The following is a 25902-nucleotide window of genomic DNA, read 5'->3' as shown; positions in this document are numbered from 1 at the left end:
AAATTTATGGTTTGCAATACCTATGAAATTTTCAGGAGTAGAATCTGTATTTAAAAGGGTGTCAAATATGGATGAATATTAATGGTTGAGCCATGTTAAATAAACTTATAGATCACAAACTTAAACAAAACAGTGCAATTTCATTGCTTGTTGTATTAATGGTTCATGATGTTAGTGATAGATTTCATTTAAAATTTATAAGAAAAAGGAAATCATTAAATGTTTATGGTATTGTAAGAATACTGTACTCTAATACTTAAACAGCTGAACCATTTTTTTCATTTGTTGAAAATGAGAAGTTTTATTGCAAATTCAATAAAACATTAGAATACTAAATGATATAATAAAGTATGCAGAAAATTAAATTTAACATTGAGATATACATGAAGTGTGAGTAGATAACTTTTAAGTCTTTATCAATAAATGTCACAACAATTCGAAGCTTATTACCGTAGATTAACCATTATTAAATTTAATAGATATTAATATTTACTTCAAAATAATATTTCATGAAACAAAATAAAATATTTATTTAATAATAATTTAGAATTAAAAAAAAAAATTGTAGTCAGTTTTAAATGAACTGAAACGTAAAAGATTGTAAATTAGTAATTTTTATTACTTTATATAAAAAAAGTCATTAAACCTGTTAGAAAACAAGCATGAATTTGATTTTGTAAATGGAAAGAAAAAATCAGCTGATTAAACAAAGTTTAGTTTACCAAAAGGTAATTTTTAATTTTATTCTTTATATAGACCACACTGTAAGGAGGGAATCACTAAAATATTATATAATACTGTAATACTGCCCATAACTTAAATCATTAGTATCATTTTTTATATTAATTTATTTTTTCATATATTTAAAAAAAAATCACTTTCATATAAAGTGGACAAATTAAAATGTATGAAGTTTCTTCATACCTATAACATATCTATGTTGCTAAGACAAAAGTTTTACAGGGAATTTAAGACTAATTGAAAGCTAGTAATGTATTTCATGTAAGGTATAAATTTAGGTAATTTAGATATTTCAAATAATATTTAAAAACACTTAACACTCTTTTATAAGAGTAACATTTCAGAAAAATTCCACTATATATATTTATTATTAGAAATACTTTTTTTCATTAGTTAACATTTCAGAAAAATTCCCATTGTTAATGTATTATATTTATTTATATTATTAGAAATACTTTTTTTTCATCAGCAGTCTAAAAACTTAATGAGATTTTTTCCTCATGAATTTAAAGTAATGAGGTTAAGTTATGAGTTTTTTTATTTTTGCTTTGCAAGCACTAAAGTAATATATTGTTATAAATTTTAAATGCATGTTTACATTCTTATACAATTTTTATTTGTTTAATAACTTATTCATTTATTTGTATGGGTAAATTAACAATAAAAGAATGAAATATTTAATTAAAAGTTAACTTTAGTAAGGCCTAGAAGCCTTACTAAAGTTAAGTAGGCTATGTGTCTACTATATTAGTATATTGTATTTTAAAATGTAATGTTGTTATTTTTCTTTTTACATAATTATATTTTAAGGAACATTTTACCAAGTTGTTTTGGAGATTTAGTTGATTTTTCATTTTATTTTGGTGTAGAACAAACTGTATGAGAGGCTATATGGTTAAGTAGGCTATGTGTCTACTATATTAGTATATTGTATTTTAAAATGTAATGTTGTTATTTTTCTTTTTACATAATTATATTTTAAGGAACATTTTACCAAGTTGTTTTGGAGATTTAGTTGATTTTTCATTTTATTTTGGTGTAGAACAAACTGTATGAGAGGCTATATGGTAAGTCTATGGTGGGTGGTAGAGATTCATCAGCTATTGCACTGGAAAATCCAGAATTACTTGGAATAAGTGAGGGTGAAAAAATAAAAGTTGCACAACCACCTCCGCCTCTACAGCCACCACCTACCCCTGTACTTCATCCCTCTCCTACCAATAAGCAAATCGAAACTAGAACATCGGATGGACGTCGTAGGATTACTCCTATATTTATACCTCCTACACCAGATAACGGGTCAGTGTTATGCTTATTAATTTTTTTATAATTATTTTTCCACCTCCTGTTCTATTTTTTCTTATTCTGTAATCTTAGGTGTTTTTTTAAAGTCTGTTTAGAAATTTAAGATAGTTTTTGCCAACATTATTATATTTTTATAAATTTTAAATATAGCTATTATGTCATGACTGAAATTTTTAAATATGGGTTACTTAATAATGTAGGTCTTTCCTAGTTAATGTATCCTTAAAAGTGTTGGTTACATATTTTTTTTAAATACCTTAAAATCATTCCAATTTTCAAAAAAAAAAAAAGATTACGAATACTATTGTAACTTTTAAAATTATTTGAAAGAGCAGCAGTTTATGGGGTTGTTACTTATTCAAAAAATGCAAGGGGTGATGAAATTTAATTCACAATCAATTGTAACTCACAAGTGAAAAAAGATGGCCCAAATTCTCATTTGAAATAAATACAACATAAAACTACATTTTATTTATTACAAAAACTTATATTTATTTTTTCCATGAAGTCACCATTTCTCTTGTTTCCTCATTTTGTCAATGAAGAATTCTAGCAATCTTTTCTTGATCCATAACCTTACTGAGTCTTTAAGTTTATCATCCTTGATAAAATGAATACCGTTAATATCCCTCTTTAATTGCAGAAAGAAGGTAAATTGCAGGGCACTAAATTTTAATTAGTATAGAGGGTGTGGAATAGGTTCAAATTTCAACTTCCAAGAGCCTTGTTGGTTGCACATGATGTATTTGGCTAAACACTGTCATACTGCAGCGTTATCAGGTCTGAAGTTTGTCGAATACCGTATAAACAGTTCTTAATGTATTTTAACATCTCTGTATTGCACCGAATTTACAGTTGACCGTTATTTCCTGGTAGTCAGTAACATACACGTATTTGGAATTCCAGAACATTATCAAGAGAATTTTTTTTACAAATGGTTGTGTTTTGAACTTTTTTGATTGTGGCAAACTATAGTGCCAATATTCCTTGCTCTGTTCTTTTTCTTTTGAGTCATAGTGATACACCCAAATTTCAAATTTTATCTCGCTATTAAAAAAGGAGGTCGTCTCCTTCTCCACAGTAACATTTCAGAAGCTGTTTACAATATCCTTTTGTCATTGTTATTTTCTATGAGATCGACCACTACAAATGAATTTTTTAATAGCCCAGTTGTGCAATAATGTGTTACCTCTCCTATCTTTGTGTTGATGTGCTGTTGTGTAATATGAAAGTTATTTTGAATCAATTCATCACTCCTTTTTTGCTTATCAGTGACAAAAACTGGTTGACCCCTGTGAAGTTTATCCTTAATGTTTTACTTTACCAGTTTCTGATGCACAAATGTTTACTTCCCATCTGCCCACAGTACTTCAATCAATAGCTTTATTGCCTTAAACTGCGTAGACTATAATAAATGTCATTAGCGTTCATTTTTTCTGCTGTTAAAAATTCAGTCATTACACACTGTGTTAGACTTGACATAGCAGACATACTCGATTCTTTAAAAATGGTGACATACAAAAAATGAGAGAAATTGGGTATATTAGTTTTGGAATGTTAATAGTAAGAGAATGAAACTACAAGATGGCAGCACTTATAACTGTGTATGACATTTTGTTCTCCTGCTACTTTACAGCGTGTGTTACATTTCAGCTGTCTGTTGAAATAAATTATTTTGTATGCATTAAAAAAGATATTTTATTAAGATTGGTTGACTCAAAATTCATATAAAACATATACTGATATACAGTTCATCTTCTTCATCAAATTACATGTAAAGAGATGTCCAATCTAATAATAAAAAAATAAATTAGCCTGAATAAAATATGCTGTAAAAACATGCATGAATACAAATAAACTTCAATCCAAATCTTTTAGTCTTGCTGAGAGAATAAGTGTTTAAATAGTAAATTACATAAACAAATAATACATTTTTAAATAAATAAATGCTTGCATTTTGTTTTGTATGGTCCTTTTCTTTCTTTTTTTTGTATAAGAATAATGTTCATGTGTGTGCATGTATACAAATATAATTTTGTATATACAGTATCTTCGAAAGGTGAAGGAACACTATTTCAGGAGATAATACCAGATCTAAAAATATGCCCAAAAAATTTGTTAGAATATATATCTTAACATATAATATATACCAAGCACCTGAAAAGTGTGTGAAATCCTTGTTACATCCTCTCTTGGTAGCGTTTGCTGTCTGTTATTTAAGGTATGTGGTCCAAATATTAATAAAATAGTCTTAATAACGTAAAACATGAAGACTCTTAATAACAGTATGGAGGTATTTTTTGAAGTTTATTAAAATATTTTATGAAGTTAACTAACTTTTTAATGATTTAAAGCCAGTTAAACTTATCTATACTTGAAATAATTTTTCAGTGATTTGAAGCCTATTAAACTTATCTGTGTACTTATTTTTGTATACTTTTCTTACTTGATGCTTATTTTATCTTAATTGCTTTTATCTTTAATAGCTTAATTGTTATTAAATGTGTTTTCAGTAGTAGTAGACATTAGTTATGATGTTTTGATATTACATAATAGTAATGATGTTTAGAATATTTTACGTATTTGAAATTTTGCATGAATTTTACTTACAGGGAGTAATAATAAATTTTTCTTTATTTATAAAATGTATTTTAATATTTTTCTCAATAATTAACTAAGATTAATAACTTTATGGCAAAAGATTATTAATGCTTGAACACGTTATTAGAAGTTTTAAGCTTCATAGTATATATATACTTTTTTTTTCACCATTTTTATATAGATTTTATAAGAAAACTACATATTGTAATGAGTATCATGATTCGACTTCCCAAAAATTTCAACATATCTCCGCGTTTCACATCAACCAGACCTGAAAACCACTGTCAGTTCAAAAGTCTATATATACTTTTATTTATATATATATTTCACTTTCTTGTGGACACAATAACTACTGTAATTTTGCACCAATTACTTTCAAATTGGTACATAAATATAACAACCCAAAATCATGGTCGAGTTTGTTAATGGGAAAAATCAGACCATAGGGGTGGAAATGGGGCCTTTTCAAAAAAATAAAACTTTGCTATAACTTTCTTATTAAGTAAAATATCAAATTCATTTAAAGTTCCTACTATTCTTTGGATAAGGGCCTAAAACTTATCAAAGTAAAGTTTTTTGATATCACCAACCATTGGCCCAGATGGAAAGATGGAAAAAATGGGGTTTCAAAGACAAAAAAAATCATACTTCCCTTAATAGGCACAGTATAGAATCAATTTAAAGTGGTCATTAGTCCTCTAAACATTACCTAAACATTTGTCTGAAACAGTGTTTGATATGACCAATCCTTACGGCAAGGGATGACCAAAATGTTGCTGGAATTATAAGAAGATGGGGCTTGTCGTATGCTAAACATGTGAAACTTTTTTTCACATGCAACCATTGTTGTATTGAGTAAATTTGAAGTTTTTCTTATCTTTAAGGTGGAAATCTTTTTTATCTCCTATTTAGCACCGGTGAAATCTACCTCTGCCTTACGGCATGCTGAAAGGGATTTTTTATAATATAATAATCATTAAAAAAAATTATGTCTCTTTTTTTACACTTTGTAAAATATATTGGAATGTTGGATTAGTGTGTGTTGCTGTATAAGATTATAGACATCCTCTAAAATATAGTTCTACTTGTCTTGTTAATTACTTGTTCTTTTCGGTAATAACAACTATAGTTCTTTTGAACTGAAAGGTCACAGTTTTTATTAAAGCCATACTGTATTTTGATTTTTTTATTGCGTTAATGGTTACTTTTACTTAAATTAATTTCTCTTATTTCTTTATTCTGTTTGGTTGTAAAATAAACGTATTATGGTAGTGAATTGTCAACATTAATAACTATGTATGTTTGACAATTTTTCATAAAAAAGCTTCTTAAGTTGTAGTTGCCTTGCTGAATTAACATTTTACCTATAGATTGTTATTTAATTTTTGTCTATTTGCCATTCTATATTTTTTCCATCAACATTATTTACTTTGTTGTAATATTGAAGAAATATTTATGAAAAATTTTACATTCTAATTGATTTTTAAAAAGACTTAAACATAAGTATCTTTTTACAATATCTTTCATAATTATAAACCTAAAATGTTTTGTAGTAGATGTAGAAGATAATGAAATTTTATTGTGGGTAATTCTTTTCAGAATTTATGCTATAAACTTGATTTTTTTTTTTTTAATTACTCAAATGCAGGGATGCCTGTCTGTTTCAACATTACAGTTATTTATGTGTGCATGTTTGTGCACATAAACACACACACACATTCAAGTATTTATATGAAGAGATGTAAATGTATATTGTTTTTTACATTACTGAAATTCATTTAACATTTTATAATAAAAAATTAGTCAGACCCTATACATTTTAAAGATAAAAACTAATAAATTTATACTCTGTATACAGTAGGAGCAGATCTGCAAAAAACATCAAGGGAGAATTATGGAGAAATTGTAATGTATTAAAATTGATCACAGAAATGGAGGAATATAAGTATAAAATTCATAAAGTACTATGTGTTCTTACTAAAAAGATTAATCCAAAAATGAATGATGAAAAAACCTCAGGATTTTAGAGTAATTAAAAATACAAGGTTGTAAATAAAGTAATGAGACTAGTTTTGTTTGGTAGCCAATGTAGCAACACTGTAAAGTTATTAGTAACCATATGGTTATATGAACAGTTGATTTATATTCTGTAATAATAACTTTAGTTTATTATTGCTATGTGAGATGTAACAAACTTTTCTTGAAACAAGTTTTTGTTATGTGTTACAAAAATGAGTGATACTAATTATGAGCAATGTTGTGCAATCAAGTTTTGTGTTAAACTCTGTGAGAATGCTACTGAAACTTTTTCAAAATTGACTAGGGCATATGGAAAAGACACACTGTTGCGAGCCGAAGTTTTTATGTGGTTTAAAACATTTACAGATGACCAGTAATCAGTTGCAGATGATCCATGCACTGGAAGACCATTAATGTCAAAAAGTAATGTTAATATTGAGCAAATCAGAGACTTGATATGGTACGATTGACGATAAACTGTCAGAATGATTGCAGAAATCAAAATTGAATTTGAACCATACCACAGTCCATCAAATTTTGACAAACAAATTGGACATAAAAAAAAATTTATGCAAAATTGGTCCCAAAAAACAACACCGTTGAACAGAAATACAACAGGATGGAAGTGTGTCGCAATCTTCTAGGGCAAATTGGGACAGATCCTGATTTTGTAAGAAAATGTTATCACTGGTTATGAATCTTTGATAATTGAGTACTCCCAGAAACAAAATGCCAGAGCAAGGATTGGCACACTTCAAACTCACCACATCTGAAAAAAGGAAAAATGAGCAAATCAAAAATCAAAACCAATTTGTTTCTTTGATAGTAATGGAATTGTCCATAAGAGTTTTTACCTACAGGAAAGACTGTAAATCAATATTTTTACTGAGAAATTCTTGAAAGACTGTGGAAAAGAATTGTCCATGTGAGACCATCCATCAAAGACAACTGATGCTGCATCATGACAATGCACCTTGTCACACTGCACTCTCAGTTAATGTGTTTTTGGCAAAGAAAAACATTCCTGTAGTTTCCCAACCATCTTATTCACCTGACTTGAGTCCCTGTGACTTTTTCCTGTTCCAACTTTAAAAAAAATAAGGACACCATTTTGGAACAGTAGAAAACATTTTAAAAAATGTAACTGACAATCTGAAGGATATTCCGAGTTCTAACACTACTATGCATTTTCTGAATTCCAACACTGCTATGAAGAGTGGGAAAACTATTAAAAGCATTGTGTGGTTTCCCAAGGGAACTATTTCGAAGGTGATAAGATGATTTCGAGTCCATATAATCGGATTGTAAATAAAACGTTTTTCTGAACTAGTCTTATTGCTTTATTTACACACCTCTTGTACACATACTTTCTAAAATTTTACAGCATTTGGTTTATGATCTTTAAATTATTTTGTTACTGTATCTGTACATCTTAAGGACTCTGCAGTTTCATAACTGAATTAAGGAACTGTTTATGAAGAAAATTTCTTAAATCAAAAATGAAATAAAAAGTATGAGAAAAAAACACGATAAAAAAAACATAATTCATAATATAACTTAATGATATAAGGAAACAAAAAATACTGCATTATTTCTGTTGAAAATCTTCATAAAAAAATTAATAAGAAGAAATGAATGAAATATTTCCGAATGATTGATGTTAAATGTTAAAAATTTGCTTCAGTATTTCTCTCAGTATGCAATATTTTTTAGTTATTTTCTTGTTGTCGGCAAAGACTGAAGATTGTACGAGAACATTTACACACCTCTTGTGAATTTGTGAATAGTGAGAACAATAGAATGTGTAAAATAATACAGTCTGCCTATGTGAAGAAATACATCAATTAAAATAGTACCTGAAACAGTTTGGACGCTACTCTGTGTTGGTAAATTTGTTAGTCTGAGCCTGATGTAGTGTAATCTATAAGCTGTAAAACATTTATTTTATCATGAATTAATTTATTTTTTATTTCTAAATTTTTGCTTCAGTTCAGTTAAATAGTAATCAATTACATTTTTGTAATTTTTATTAGTGAAGGGCCAGCACCATTTGGTTCAGATTCAATGACTTTTTCATCAAGTTCTGAAGCAAAAAGCCGAATAATTGTTGAACGCAGGGAAGATGTTGTAGTTGAACCAAATGTGACTCCTGCAAAGAATTCACAATCTGCATCTCACAACACTGCCACAGCTGTTAATAATGCAGCTTCATTGTAAGTATATTGAAAAACTCTGAGTTTTACAGCCATGGAATTGTGTACAGTAGTCAATTGCTATGACAATACAGTGGCTTAAATTATTGTTATTGTAGTGAACTGTTGTTAACAAACATTTATCAGTTAGTTACCTTGTTCATACAATACTCAAATGTCATCTTGAATTCATTACTCCCAATTTTCTGTATATTGTTCTTGGAGTGTATAATACACCCTGAAATGGGCAGTATGTTGTGGCAGTATTAGGAAGATAAGAAGAATATTGACACAAATAGAATTAATTTTATGTATATGATCTATGAGAAGTTTAGAAGTAGGAGGAAATTATGTTTATGGTTTTGTGTTCCTAAGAAGCCAGATATTACTTCTAAAAAACTAGTTAATTAAATATTTTAAAACTAACTTAATTAAATTTTTAGTAGATTTCCAAAAAATTGGAGATCGCTACTGCACCCATTCATGTTTATAAACATATACCAGGTGTGTAAATTTGAAACCGGAAATTTTGTATAGAAAATACATGTTTATTGTATGAAAATGATAAAAAATATTTAATTCAAAATATTGTCCATCGCTAGCTATACATTTTTCCCATCTCTCTGACAACTTATGAATGCCACACAAAAAAAACTGTTACTCTTTTGAGGCAGACCAATCATCGATCCATTTTTGTACATTTTCATAAGAAGTGAAGGACTCCTCAGCAAGTGCGTGTTCCATCGATGCAAATAATTAGTAGTCAGACGGAGCCAAGTCTGGTGAGTAAGCTGTATGCAAAAGTATTTCCCAACTGAACACCTCAATCGTTTCAGTCACCAGTTTTGCTGTGTGTGATGGTGGATTATCATGAAGTAAAATCACTTTGTGTTGCCTTTTTTGATAGTCTGCTTGTATTTCATGCATTGCTTGATTCAAATCGATTATTTGTTGTCGGTAGCATTCAGTATTAATGGTTTCGCAAGGTTTTACCAGCCAGCTCATAATAGATTACACCCTTCTGATCTCATCTGTCAGAATTCGATGGAAAAATGACTTTCTTTTGTACCTGGCGAGCAGCATTTTGCAAGTAGTTTTTCAATTTTCTTGCTGTCTTTCATTCATTCACTCTTGTGTACATTCATAATCTACTAATGCTTACCACGATTGATGTATTTTCTTTAACAGACTGACTTGACAGTTCATAATAATATATGAACAATAGTGTTTTTTAACCTTATTTTATAAGTCTCCCAAAGGTTTTTTACCATCCTGTTACAGATTCAACCCATTTTTTGGGGACTGTTAGAGATAGCATCCTAGTTTCTTTCTGACTATGTAATATTTTTCTTATGTCTTTAATGTGTTCTTATTGAAATGTTTAATTTTCATCATTTTTCCAGTTTGACCATTTAATGTAATTTTCTTACAGGATACCGACAGTGAAACCTTCTAGTCCTGGGACTTCTGCATCAAAGCTTACAGGAGATACTACAGTAAACCGAAAGAGGCCTAGATTTGCCGACAACACTTCTTTTGTAACTACTGAACCAGTTACAACACAACCTCCATCATTACCATCTTCATCAGTACCTGTGGTTCAACCATCAAGAAGTCCCCAACCCCTTCCTATTACTACAGTTTCTACTAGCGTTAAAAAACCAGTTCCACTGCCATTATTATCTCTTGGAGCTGCCAACAATGTGCCTGTAAGATGTTTGACAGTTTATTATGGTAATTGATAAAAACAGGGTTTTACCATTGAAATCAATGGTAGCAAGAATTTGAAGAAATAGAACTTAGTAAGCATTGTCTCAAATAGTTAGGAAAAAGTAGTCTCTTTACATGAATAATCCATTACTTGACTTTTTTTAATCAGACAAGCATGTAACCAACAAACAATAAAGCAGTAAAGCAATGCAAATTATAAAAGGTTAATTGTAAAGTAAGACATTAATATTTTTTATTAACTGAAATTTCCTTCTTGTTTAAACTAAAGCATTTACTAAATCTAAATATGTAGGATGAACAATTGCACTGAATATATGATATAATAAAAGTTATTTCTTTTTTTACATAAATAAGGCTTTAGGTTTGGAATACACAAAGTTATTATTTTACTACATCGAAGCAAACTTATTTAGTAAATTTGTATGATAGAAGTTGTAACAATTTATAAATAAGAATCAAATTTGAAAAAGAACAAAACTTCTATTTAAACAAAAGTATTTAATTTAAATTTGATGCTGTCATCATTTTTAACTTAAATTTTTAACAATTAGAACACTATATTTTACTTATGAGGGGAATTTTTACAGCTCAGTTAAGAAGGAACAAAACAAAAAATTATGATTTTAAAATTACAACTTTATCAACTAGGTAGTAAATATGAGAGATGAGTTGATGAATGTCTTTCTTCTTTTTTCTTGTATTACAATGAGCATTTCATGGTAGCTGTTACAAATCTAGGGCTCTGTTGTTGTTCAGACTGTAGTTAAAAATAATGTAGGAGAAAATCTAATTTATATTGTTAATTGTGATAATAACTAAATGCAGCATTTAAATGAAAAACAATGTTGAACTCTATTGTCAAATGATAGTGTGAGTTCTGGGTATAGATATATTTTAATCCTTGAAGAATCCACAAAAGACTGATGCAATGTCTGCACTAATATATCAAGAAAAGAGATTAAAAGATAACCTCTGGATGTGACTAACCATCCATTCAGTTATTATGCATGAACAGAAAGTTTGTAGAATAAGGAAATACAAAATTGCTAAAAACACAAACTTTTAGAATATTTGAAACAAAACTCACGTGATTGTTATGCAGTTGCTTTTACAAGTAAAAAGAGATCTTAAACCATATATATATATATATGAATGTAGATTGTGTTATTTATATTCATTAATTGTGTAGTGCTAATCTGTTTTACTAATTAGAAAAAAAAAATTAGAAAAAAAAAACTTTTTACTAAAAAAAAAAAAAATTCTTTAATAAACACTATTTTCATACTTGAATAATAATTATTGTTTATACTTTTATATTTTATGTATTTATTTTTGTTTTATAGTCTATATATATAAATTTAATGTTTTATCTGAATACTGATATTTTACATTTTTACTTGATTTATCTTCCAGATTCAAAGTTTTCTCAAGATTATACTTTTTTGGAAGTCATAAGCCAAGAATAGTTTGATAGTTTTTATGAACCAGAGTAATTCATGATAAGTTTTTCAACAGATAATCAATTGTGATGCATTTTGTAGTTGTTTATTACTATAATGTTATAAGTTAAATAAGACTCCCATCTGGAGAATCTTATTTTTACTTCAGCCTTACCTTTTTTCACCTGATAATTCATGAAGTTAATTGAATTTATTTTTAATTACTTTTCAGATTACTGGTTCACGAAAGGTAGTTAGTATTGACAATGATACACTCATCAGTCCTCATGGTCCACTAACAAAAGTTAGAGTTTTAAACGGTTTAGTAACTGTTTGGGAATATTTGTTAGGTATGTTTTATAATCTTTACTTATGTAAATTTCATATTTAAAAAAAAAATTATGGGTTAAGTTTAAATTCTGTCTGTTTGTACTGATGTTCGTTTAAATCTTAGAACTTTTGGGTTGATGTCAATGATTTTTTTTAACAAATTATTGAACTTTGAGATAGTTTTAACCATACTTTTAACATTGTTGTTAGATGAGTAGTGTAGTTTCAACAAGGAGCTTATATTCTGTAGCATCAGTTGTGGTAATATTTTTTTGGTAGTAACTAAATTACATTCTTTAAAAAGTAGTAAGTCCTGAATGTAATTTAGAAAAACTCATTCTATTTCAATAGCTTCATTATTAAAATTGAGTTAACTGAACTTGAAATACTGGCTATTAAATAGAAAATTTTATTTTACCGTGATTTTTTTGGAGATGGTTTAATACCTGGTTAGGTTTTTTTTAATAATGAATACTGCCTTTATACTGTAAAGGATGTACAGTATGTTTAAAGTAATGTCTGTAAGTAGTTTCTTAGGTTTTATTTTCATGCTGTTTTAATATTTCTTACACAATGAAAACAAAAAGTCTTTCGCTTCAATGACTTTTTTATTTTGTCTTGTTATCTCAATTTTGATCTGCTCAATGTTCTACTGGGATTAAGTATGAATAACATAAACATTTTTAATGAAAATCTGAAAAATGAAAATATTTTAACTAGAGGGCAATTTATATAATAAAAATCTGATTTGGACATCACATGACTTCCTTGTACGCCTATTAAATTAGATATACACATTTTTTACTGCACTTCATTTAAACTTATTTTATTTGAAAGTGAGATATGATCCTCCAATTAATTAATAAAGTGGACAGTTATACAATTGCTGAAATATTAGTTTTTATTAACATCAAATATTTATACAATTATTAACTCGACAATCTTACATGGAATATTAGCATAGAGTAAAAGTCCCTTTGTTACTTGTATTACTAGATCAGTATTATTTACTTCTTCGTGAGTTGCTGATTAACAAAAGTTTTAGATTTCTGGTGTGTCGTATAAACAAAAGTTAATAATAATTAAATTATTCTGTTTAGAACTCCCATATACTGGTTACAAATGTTAATTTAGACCTTACTATATTCAGTTTTTATTATTGGATTATTTGGTGAATAATCAAAAATAAAAAAGAAACAATCATACAGGAAAAAGAAAGATAACTTGAAATATATCTCATAAAACGACAAGAAGATGAATATGAAGTGGAAGAAAATGTTAAGAACAAGGGAAGAATAAAAGAGTTAAGAAAAGATGATAAATATAAAGAGGAAGAAAATGTTAAAACCAAAGAAAGAGTAAAAAGATTAAGAGGATGATGAATATAGAGAGAAAATTTGGAAACTAAAGAATGTGTGTACAAATTAAGATCAGAAGAATTATATCAAACCTAAGAACAATTAAATGATTGGCAACAAAAAACAAATAAACAAAATGATGATCAACTCCGACTAAGGGAGATATTGTCTGATTACATCATCTTAACTAAAAGATAGGAATTTTTACAAAATATTAAAGATTGGGCATATATGCCTCAGTGTATATGTTGTTCTTGTGAGGGTCTATTTTTCCTTCACTCTGTAGTTAACTGTAATGTAGATAAATTTAAACAGAAATTCCTAAATAATTAAACTAGAACATCCAAAAATACATATACAGATACCCCAGCGAATCTATGAGCTTGTGACGTTATGTGCTGACATCTTATATTATTGTTTTCCAAAACATAATTTTTACGTGTAATTATTATTTTTATTTCACTTTTCAACTTGCAAACAATGTGTTCAGTTCTTTCACTTGAATTGATTACATGTATTATAAAAATGGTTAATGACTTAGTCTTGTAAGCAATAACAATTCTTTAACCAATGACTAATGTTCTGATTGGTATTATGTACAGGCCTATAAAAATTTATATGTGCAGTTAGAAATGTTGTTTTTTGTCACGATTATATTTAGATCTATCATTCGTATTTATTTCTTTATTTTATTTATACACACATCGTGTGTATAAAGAAATAAACTAATCCAGTTTATATTGTGTTCAGTGAAGCTATTTGGATACCATTTTTGTGCAGTGATATTATTTTGTATGAGGGTTATTTTTTTTTCAAGGTCCGATTGGTTGCGAAATAAAAACCCGCACAAAAATCGGATGAACCTTTGCGCATATGTGTTCCACAGCATCTCTAGTATGCCCTTCAGTCACGCCGCGTCACTTCATTTAGTTCTGAACACGCAGCTAGTATGTAAACATGTCTACAACCATAGCATCTCCAGCCAAGTGTGAAGTGCGTGCGGTAATTTGATTTCTTCAGGCTGAGGGGTGTAATGCAGCTGAAATTCATCGACGAATAAGTAATGTGTATGGTGAAACTCCAATGAGTGACAGCAAAGTTTGACAATGGTGCAGGACGTACAGATGTTCATGATGCAGGCGGTCAAGAAAGGAAGCGAATGTCAACCGACGATCTCGTTGAGCGAGTGGATGAGGCAATTCGAGAAAATCGTCGGTTCACAATTTCTGTATTGAGTGATTCGTTTCCTGAAATTTCAAGGTCAGCTCTCTACACCACTGTGAGTCAGAAACTTCAGTACCGCAAACTGTGTGGCGAGATGGGTTTCCAAGATGCTGTACGACCATCACAAAACAATGAGAATGGACGCCTTCCTAACGTTTCTCCAGCGCTACCACAATGAAGGAGAAGATTTTTTGAACAAAATTGTCACAGGGGACGAGACATGGGTCCATTTCTGAAGAACAATCCAAAGAGTAGATGCATTCTCATTCTCCCAGTAAACCAAAGAAGTTCAAGCGAACCTTCTCCAACAGAAAGTATATGGCTACTGTGTTCTGGGACCGGAATGGAGTTCTCTTGGTGAAATTCATGGAACGTGGCAAGACCATCACTCCAGCCTCATGCTATGTAACTCTTCAGCGTCTATAAGCGGAATAAGCGGAGAGGAATGTTGTCATCAGGCATTGTCTTTCTCCATGACAATGCTCCGCCGCTCACTGCAGCTGTAACAAAGAAGCTCCTGCAGTGTTTTCGTTGAGAAGTGTTTGATCACCCACCATACACCCTGGACTTTGCTCCATCCGATTTTCACCTCTTTGCTCACATGAAATGCTGGCTAGGAGGACAGAATTTTGGCACAGACATCTAGCTGCAGACCAGCGTAGAAACATGGCTGAAAACACAGGAGGCTCTGTTCTATGACGAGGGTATTGGAAAGTTGGTACCATGCTACGACAAATGTCTAAATCGGAGTGGCGACTATGTAGAGAAATGGCATAACTATGTAAGTATTTGTTACAAATAAAAAATTTTTTACTGTGGTTTTAATTTCGTGACCGATCGGACCTTGAAAAAAAATAACCCTCATAATTACTCACTGTTTTTCGCAAATTATTTGTAATATATTACATTTTGTTTTACTTTTTTTTGTGTGTGTTATTATTGCTGTTTGTTATGGCAGAATTTAAATCCATAGTTAAGAAAAAAAACTTGGAGTCAAGCATGTGAAATTATCAATAATGTTTATGATTTTATGAAAAAAGAAGCTCTAAAAGTAGGTGAATTAACTGATGACAAATATATAATTGGCATTCAAAAATGCGAAGAAAGAACTGCTGCTGCTGCTGCTTGTGGGATATCAAGAACACACGTTCAAAAACTCAGAAGAGAAAAAAAGGCATGATTCTTCAATCAGTATCCCAATTGCGTTCTTTCAGCACGCAGAAAAAGTTTAAACAACATTCAAAACCTGTCAGTGGACTGGACAGTTCTAATTTAGTCGTAGTTAAAAGAACAGTTAATGAATTTCATTCAAAGAAGAATGAATTACCTACTTTTAAAAAAAAATAAGGCAAGAACTTCAGTCATCTATTGATTTTAAAGGCAGTGAATCAACTTTAGCTTTATTTTGAAAGAGTTAGGTTTCAAATGGCTTAAACCGAAAATAACACAAAACTTTTAATTGAAAAATCTGATATCAGATGGAAGAGAATTGAGTATTTGCAGGTATCGGCTAAGTACAGACAAAACAATGCTACAATTCTTTCTTTGGATGATTTGTTTATTTGGATTGTTTTATTTTCGCATTAACTGACAAAGTTGTGGTTTGATGGTATTGTTGAGGGACTTCATGTGCTGATTAATAAAGGTGACGATTTAATAGTAATTCATGCTGGAGGAGAAATTGGCTTTATTCCAAATGCACTTGGAAAGCCAGTTTAAAAAGTGGCGACTACCATGACAACATGGATACAGACAATTTCATGAAATGGGCATGTGAATCTTGAAAATTTAAATACGTAGAAAATTAATTCCATGAATGAAGATGACTTGAAAAAGTAACTATTGTGAAAAAGTAAAAATTATTGAAAAAGAGTATGAAAAACTTGAGTATGAAAATTAGATGCATGAAGAAAATTCAAGTAAGCTTTTGTTTATTATTAAAAATGAATAATTTAGTACAAATAAAGGTTATAAAAGAATTAATTAGATATTATTTATAATTAGGAAGTGTAAATATGATAGTTATTACTGCCTACAATATGATAATACGAGGTCTGTAAATAAAGTAATGAGACTGGTTCAGAAAAACTTTTTATTTACAGTCCAATTATACATCACTTTTAAATAGTTCCCTTGGGAAACCATGCAACACTTCAAACAGTTTTCCCACTCTTCATAGCAGTGTTGGAACTTAGAAATTGGAATATCCTTCAGATGGTCAGTTACATTTTTTTTAATGTTTTCTACTGTTCCAAAATGGTGTCCTTTGATGTGTTTTGTTAAAGTTGAAAACAGGAAAAAGTTGCAGGGACTCATGTCAGGTGAATAAGGTGGTTGAGGAATTACAAGAATGTTTTTCTTTGTCAAAAACTCATTAATCGAGAATGCAATGTGACGAGGTGCATTGTCATGATGCAGCATCCAGTTTTCTTTGATAGCTGGTCTCATGTGGGCATCTCTTTTCTGCAGTCTTTCAAGAATTTCTTGGTAAACATATTGAGTTACAGTCTGTTCTGGGGGCAAAAACTCCTTATGGACAATCCTGTTACTATCGAAGAAACAAATTAGCATGGTTTTGATTTTTGATTTATTCAATTTTTCTTTTTTGGGAAGTGGTGAGTTTGAAGTCTGTCACTCCTTGCTCTGGCGTTTTGTTTCTGGGTTTTACTCAATTATCCAAGATTCATCACCAGTAATAAAATCTTTTAGAAAATTAGGATCAGTTTCAATTCGCCCAAGAATGCACACACTTCCACTGTTTATCTATTCAACGGTGAGGTTTTTTGGGACCAATTTTGCACAAATTTTTTCATGCCCAATTTGTTTGTCAAAATTTGATGGACTGTGATACGCTTCAAATTCAATTGTTTTGCAATCATTCTGATAGTTAATCGCCGGTCATACCGCATCAAGTCTCTGATTTGCTCAACATTGTCGTCACTGTTTGACGTTAATGGTCTTCCAGAGCATGGATCATCCTTAACTGATTCCCAGTCATCTGAAAATGCTTTAAACCACCTAAAAAGTTGGGCTTATGACAAAGCGTTATCTCCATACGCCCTTTTCAATTTTGAAAAAGTTTCAGTAGCATTCTCACAGAGTTTAAGAAAAAACTTGATTGCCCAATGTTACTCATTAGTATTACTATCATAGTGTCACTCATATTTATAACGGATAACAAATACTAGTTTCACAAAAAGTTTGTTTACGCCTCACATGGCAACAGTAGACTAAAAATATTAATGCCTAATATAAATCAACTGTTCATATAATCATATGTTTTACTAGTAATTTTACAGTGTTGCCACTTTGGCTGCCAAAAAAACTAGTCTCATTATTGTATTTGCAGACCTTGTAAGTAATACTTCAATTTGATACGCGGAGTTGATTTTTTCAAGTCGAGTAGTAGTACACAGTCTGCTGGGTGACTTCACAAGCTCATATTGGCTGGGCCTAGTATAATGCGTGTTAAATTACATTTACACATTTTTAAAAGTATATAAAATTTTATTTAACTAATATTTTTCTTTTTTTTTATTATCTTTGAATTATTATTTATTGTAATTTTTTTTTACAATCACAGGTTAATAATTATTAAATCAATATATCTAAATTAAAAAAAAGTAAATAACAAAAAAGTTAAAAAAACAAAAGGAAATAAATCTGATTTGAACCGATGTGGCTTCCCTTTAAAATCCTAATATTTCATTAATTAAAATTTTTATTTCGATCGCAATTAAAAAGGGAGGTGCACAACTAGATGTTACAACAGTGGTAAATCCACCTACTAATCATTTTTGAGTTATGCGAGATACATACATGTTATTCATGTAAATTTTTGTAAAATGCTGTACTTAAATAATACTTATCAGTTCAACTTTTAATCATTCTTATTTTACTATTGTTATAGTTAAGGATTATGTCTATAAATATGTTTAAAAATTTAGTTCTGTATATTCAATTAACTTTTTAATCTAATCAAGTTTTGGTTTATTAATATTTTTTCTTTTTTTTCATAGGATCAGCTGTTTGTGGCTGTGTTGGTAACACACAGGTTATTTGTGTTGCTTGTATGGATAGTACATTACATATATTAGACACAGATAATGGTTGCCATTATTTACCACCACTAGCACTTCCAACACCTGCCTCCCGTTTAGCAATATCTTCTTCATCACGACTGCTCTGTCTTACTGCATGTGGTCGTTTGAGTGTGTGGGATCTTGATAAACATAAAGTCATTATTGCTTCTGAATCTATATTGTCTATTTTAGGTTCTAAAGGTATTATTTTTTTCAATTTATAATAGACTATTAATATACACAAATTTTTATTTATTTTTTGTTACATTTACTGAAAAAGTCATTGAAATCGTTCCTCGAACGACGTTAATTTTATACGGATTTGAATACTAAATCATGGATACCGGTGTTCTTTGGTGGTTGGTTTCAGTTAGCCACACATCTCAGGAATGGTCGACCTGAGACTGTACAAGACTACACTTCATTTACTTTCATACATATCCTCTGAAATAATACCTTACGGTGGTTTCAGAGGCTAAACAGAAAACAAAGAATGACATTGATTTTAAATATTATAGATGTGTATTTTTTAGATTATCATTATTAACAGCATGAAATAAACATTTGAAAATTTATGCTGTTTTAGGTGATACTTATGTGCGGCAGTGTTTTCTCTCTGAAGAAGGAGTTCCTCTTTTAGCATTGTCTTCAGGGAAGGCATACATGTTTTCTTTAGATTTACGTACCTGGTTGGTTCTGATTTTTGATCTTTACTGTTGTTAAAGTTTTACTTGTATCAGAATATTATTGGTAATGACCTCATTAAGATTACGTTGCCATTTTTAATAGTTTTCTGAACCATTTAGGGAATCTTGCCATCAATTTATTTTAATTACAATTAAAAATATTTCTTTTAAGGGAACAGTATTATTTTGTCATTGAATTAAAAACAAAGAAAAAAATAAAATATGATTTATCTGCGCAATTCATTCAGTGTATATATAAATATGTACTCAAAATAATGTTTTAATATATTGAATATATTAAATTCTTTTTAGAAGAGTAATGTAATAAATTTCAGAGCAAAATAAAGCTCAAAAATTGTTTACAAAATATATTTTTAAATTTGTATCTAGGTGGCCACTTTGATTTGCTAATAATTAGTAGACACTGAGGAAAAGCGTAAGTTAAGTAAATAAATGAAGAAATAAGAAATAATTATTGTTAAACGGTTATTATTTTTGTTAAACGGTTCTTACAAAATGAGAAACATGAGTATATTTAACAGTGGTTTTAGACAATTCAAAAAGAAAGTATAAATTTAGCTTTAAAAAATATGTGAACCACTGAAACCTCCAATTCAGATTGCCTATCACACTGTCTCTTACATTGGATGGATTGATAAAAATTTCTCTCAAGTAAGATAATGATAGCATGCTCCACAATCCTTAGACCTAATTTAGAGAAATAGCTCCCTCCCACGAACAAAATTTAAGAGATGGGTAACTGTTTAATGCTTTTACAATTGGAAACTTTCACAAAAAAAAAAGAAAAAAAAGGGTATTAGTTAAAATTCAAAACGGTTATTGTTTGTTGGCCCCCTATCATTGTTAAGTAATAAAGTTTTTGCCTTCACATAAAATAAGTTTACCATTTGTTTATTATGCACATTTTTTAAAACTTGTTTCTAATAAACAAATTCTCTGACCAGTTTTCAGATAGTACTGGATTACAGCTGATTTTTATCGGTCTTCTATGCTCCTTTATTCTCGTTTCAGTCTTGATTTTAATACTCATAATTGTTTTACATTTTCACACTCTCACAAGTACTTTTTAATTTATCAATTAATATTTTTATCATTACTTCTTCCTTACTGCTTACCGATGATTATTGGTTAACAATCAAAATAGTTCACTTACTACTTAGAAGGTTTAGATTTTAAGAAAAAATGTTTTTATAAATTTGTTTTTGAAAGTAATATTGTTTTCTTTTTTTCAATAACCATGTAGCCCAGCTTATTAATTATTTGTTTTGTCCCCTTTACTAGATTTCTTATGGTTATATTCATGATTATTTTTCAAAATTTATATTGAAAACACAAAATTTGATAATTGCATTAAATGTTTAATGATATTTTATTTGGAGGGTGGTTATTATGATAATTTTTTTATTATTTTGATAATTATTTTAGCTTATATATATATATATATATATATATATACATTTTTTTTTTTATAATTAGTTATTAAGATTTCTGTTGATAATGTGTATTACGGTCATATGTTATTAAATAGAATTATTTTGTTACAGGATGAAAGTTGGTGATATTATGGATCCTGTTATTAAAAATTCACAAGAATCATATCAGTTAGCATCAAAACATCTACAAGATAATAAAAATTTACCATTAAATAGATTACATTCATTTATTCAAAGTGGGTATGTATATTTAACTAATAGTTAAATATTCAATTAAATTGCATCCTGCCAGAGAGTAAGTTGATAAATAAATGAAAAAATGATCTTTATATGTTGACTGTATTTTTTTTATTAATTTTTTTTTTGCTGTTGCATCAAGTGCATGATTTTTAATTATAAAAAGTATTAAAATGGTATTTTTAAAAGATAAAATGAAAAATTATATTCTGTAAGTCGTCAAGTCTGTTCAAATGCTTTTTAATTTTTGTTAATCTGTTTTATTATTATTAAAAGGTTGATGAGAAAAATGAATTACTACACTGATGTATTTACATAAATTTGGTGATGTATATATTTACTTGAATGGAACATGTTTTTAAAGTAAGATTCTTTTTGAAATAAAACAAGTAAAAAATATGTAAAAAATGTTATTACTTATATATAAAAACTACATTTATTTACTACTTTATACATATCTGCCTTCAGCTGCAATATAACAGTATACCTTCATACTATTTCATTAGCTTCTTCATTTCCTCTTCAAGAAATGCTGCTGCTGGTGATGTTTTAGCAGACTGATTATTGATTGACAAAACTGAGTTACACAAGCGCTATCTGTTTGTATCACATATGTAGGTAGCAAATTCAAAATGGGCTTTAGTAAAAAACACGCCCCTCATATATCAGTAATACTTTTTATAATTGATCATTTTTCTCAATACTAATAAAATAAATTAACAGAAATTATAAAGTATTTAAAATATATATATATATATATTTTTTTCCCTAATGTACCTTCATTATTTCCTTTTTTCTAAGCCTTCTCCACTTGTTAACTAGGTATATGGGATCAATATTCTATAGTTGGATGACCTCTAGAAATTATCATTAGGCACTTAGAATTATCTGTATGCCTACCTACTTGTAGATGAACATTTTTTTTTTGTAGTAAAGATTTCGATTCTATCTTTGTAATTGAATCCAGGATGCTAGTAGATTCCTGTATTCCAATATCTACATAGTGTGTTGTATTTTTCAGATCAAATAGTAGTAATAGTTAGTTTTTGTTAGCATAAATAATTGTGATGAGTTTTAATTAATCAATTAACCAAAATTGCTGTCACTCTGCCACTGCAGACTTGTGTAATTTTTATATAAAAGTGTTTTATGAAAAATTTTTTAAAGACATTTATTTTGTATAATAGATCAGTTCAGTGTCATAAAAAAATGTCATATTCTCTTGTACTTATCTTTAATTTAAATAAATAACAAACTACAGTTCAATATAATTGATGTACAGTTCAATTAAAGCATTTTCATGGCAACGTCAGATCTGAGTAAAAAATTTGTAAAATTAATTGTATCGGCCTTGCTTGGACTTATCCTATTGGTGTCTTTAGTAGCAAATCCCTTTAAGTAATAGTTTGCATATAAAATATTGCTCCAAATGGAACATTATATTTTATACAGTATATCATATTTAGTTTTTTTTTTTTTTTACTTACTATATAATAAAGCTTGTAATTGTAACTGTTTGCAGCTACTGTGTGTTAACCACTATTGAAAATGGTATAATTTGAGTCTTGTAAATCTGCATTTCATATGTGAAATCAGAGACTTATTGCTGGAATTCATATTCAACAATTTCCAGCTGTGGATGCAAATTTCTGTTGTATTATTAATGCTAACCAATACAAAGGTGATCTGATTTGATTAACAACATTACTAGAGGAGAATTTTTAATTTATCCTAGAACAAAAGTGACTATTTCATTTTATATGGTATTTTATATTTAGATGCATTATTTAAGTTATAAATATAATGGATTGTATGATTTATTTATTCTTTTTTATTGTTTTAGGCCAGTAAGTAGATCGAGAAGCTTAGTACGGAACTTTGAAATAAGTCCTTCATGTACATTAAGTTTCCTAGATCAACAGTTGTCTGTCTGTAAAGCACTCCATTCTGGAGTAGAGTATAGGTTTTGGTTATTAACTAGTGTACGGTTTATGCTTCAGCAAGGTTAGCATGATTTTTAATTTCTGTTTAAAATTTTAGATTTACCAGGTGTGTAAATATGAAACCAGAATTTGCCCATAGATGGTCCTAGCTGTCAATGTAATTACTGTTAAACTGCATCATTGGTGCCATTTTCTTTCTTTGACAGCTGACAAAGATTTTCAACTCACAACAATACAAGTTTCATACAATAGCACAGTTTTAATTAGCTTTGAACATGTCGAGTTTTGTACATACAAACTACGATTTGTAGGCAGCATTGATTTTCTGTTACCATTTAAAGAAAACTGCTGCAGAATCGCATCGAATGCTTGTTGAAGCTTATGGTGAGCATGCTCTTGGTAAATCACAGTCCTTTGAGTGATTTTAAAAAAATAATTCAAAAGTGGCGATTTTTACGTGAGAAACTAAGATGTGAAAGACCACTGAAAAAGTTTGAAGACAGCGAATTGCAAGCATTGTTGGATGAGGATGATGCTCACATGCAACAACTCGTGGATCAATTAAATGTAACACGAGAAGCCATCTCCATACGTTTTAAAGCCATGGGAAAGATCCAGAAGATGGGAAAGTGGGTTGCATGTGAACTGAATGAAAGACGGCAAGAAAACTGAAAAATCACTTGCGAAATGCTGCTTGCCAGGTACAAAAGAAAGTCATTTCTCCATCAAATTCTGACAGCTGATGAAAAGTGGATATATTTTGTGAATCCTAAGCGTAAAAGATCATGGGTAACTCCAGGCAAACCATCGACATCGATTTCAAGGCCAAATCGCTATGGAAAGAAGACAATACTCTGTGTTTGGTAGGATCAGAAATGTGTGATCTATTATGAGCTGCTAAAACCTGGCGAAACCATTAATACTGAACGATACCGACAACAAATGATTGATTTGAATCAAGCATTGCATGAAAAACAACCAGAATATCAAAGAAAAGGCAACACAAAGTGATTTTGCTTCATGATAATGCACCATCACACACAGCAAAACTGGTCAAGGAAGCGATTGAGGCTTACTCACCAGACTTGACTCCGTCGGACTACTATTTATTTGCATCGATGGGACATGCACTTGCTGAGCAGCGCTTCACTTCTTATGAAAATGTACGAAAATGGCTCGATGACTGGTTTTCCTCAAAAGAGCAAGTGTTTTTGGCGTGGCATTCATAAATTGTCAGAGAGATGGGAAATAGCTAGCGATGGACAGTTATTATATAATAATATATATTTTTTATAATTTAAAAAATGTATTTTCTCTACAAAAATTTCAGTTTCATATTTACATACCTGGTAATAATTTTACTCACGTTTAAAAAATATTTTATTATCTAGGACCAAAGCATTCAAAGTAATTTTAATGCAGTTATTTCTGAATAAGTAGGTTTTTTGTAGTATAATTTCATATAATACAACAATATAATATAATTTCATTTAGTAAAATATTCATATAAATATTTTATTTTTATTAGCTTTTGAAAAAGCTAATAAAAATAGGATGACAAGGGAAAACAATGTAGTTCAAATTCGATGAAATCTTTTACTTTCTATCATTTTTCATGTTATTAGTAGAGGATGAAAATAATTTCAGTTCATTATACTTTATTATATTGTTTGAAAACTGATATGCATCTTCACCTACATTTAAATCATATGTAGAATTAATCTGTTAACAGTAGTTGTAATATATGTTATAAAAAAAATGAGTTTTATATTTTATTAAAAGTTTCTCTTCCTTTGTTAATTTGTGAGTTGCAGTTTACTTGAAATAAGCCTGCAGTAGTTATAAATTACTTATAAAATATCTCATTTTTTGTCAGGTAGTATGTTTTCAGCATACCACGTTTAATTAATATATTAAACAATTTATTTATAGGCAAGTAATTCATTTTTTTTTTTCACTTATAGCCTTTTATAAAAAAAATTTAATTTGGTTTTTAGTGAAGAAAGATTTAATATTTTCATTAAATCACATATTTTAACTATACTTTTATGTTATATACTTTCATGATCTTTATTTACAGAAATGTAGAAAAGGGTTATGAAGAAGAATTTCTATTAAAACTGGTGTAAATCACATATGTTAGTAAAGAATGAAGTGGCTGCACTGTGAAGTAGCTGTGCAGACAAGTACTAGATTCTGTGCTGTATTTTACACTTAAATGAAGTGACTGTTCTTTTCTAACAGATGACTGATTTAACAGTAGTTTTAATAGAAATTTTTCTTACCTTTACAGCTGTTTTTTATCTCATTTTAAAGAATGTAACTATGCAAGTAAAGAAAACATGTTAAAATTAGTTTTTTTCTGTCAAGTAGTTTAAAGATATTACTTTTCAAAGAGAAGTTTTTATTTTGTAACTCATACAAAGTACATTTTATAAACTCTTATTTTTAAAATTGAAGTCACATAAGTTTAAATGTCTTGTTAATTAATTATTTTAAAAAAAAACATTTGTCATATGAAGATTTGTATCTTTCTTCCTCTATCTGTCTAAGAATTTAA

The 25902-nt window shown here is 29.1% G+C and overlaps 1 protein-coding gene across 2 annotated transcripts in view; it reads left to right on the top strand.

Moving 5' to 3' along the window:
- Hira (histone cell cycle regulator-like protein) overlaps window positions 1-25902 on the top strand; it is a 79681-nt gene that overhangs the window by 41768 nt on the left and 12011 nt on the right. For both annotated transcript variants that reach the window (XM_075374742.1, XM_075374741.1), the window contains exons 9-16: window positions 1784-2040; window positions 8700-8879; window positions 10291-10567; window positions 12261-12378; window positions 18960-19223; window positions 19609-19711; window positions 21274-21402; window positions 23243-23403. In XM_075374742.1, the coding sequence (XP_075230857.1) occupies window positions 1784-2040; window positions 8700-8879; window positions 10291-10567; window positions 12261-12378; window positions 18960-19223; window positions 19609-19711; window positions 21274-21402; window positions 23243-23403 (1489 nt within the window). The remainder of the gene's footprint in view (window positions 1-1783; window positions 2041-8699; window positions 8880-10290; window positions 10568-12260; window positions 12379-18959; window positions 19224-19608; window positions 19712-21273; window positions 21403-23242; window positions 23404-25902) is intronic.

The sequence above is a fragment of the Lycorma delicatula genome, chromosome 9 (genome assembly GCF_047948215.1).
Source record: "Lycorma delicatula isolate Av1 chromosome 9, ASM4794821v1, whole genome shotgun sequence".
Classification (NCBI taxonomy): domain Eukaryota; kingdom Metazoa; phylum Arthropoda; class Insecta; order Hemiptera; family Fulgoridae; genus Lycorma; species Lycorma delicatula.
This window is presented reverse-complemented; position numbering and strand designations above follow the sequence as displayed.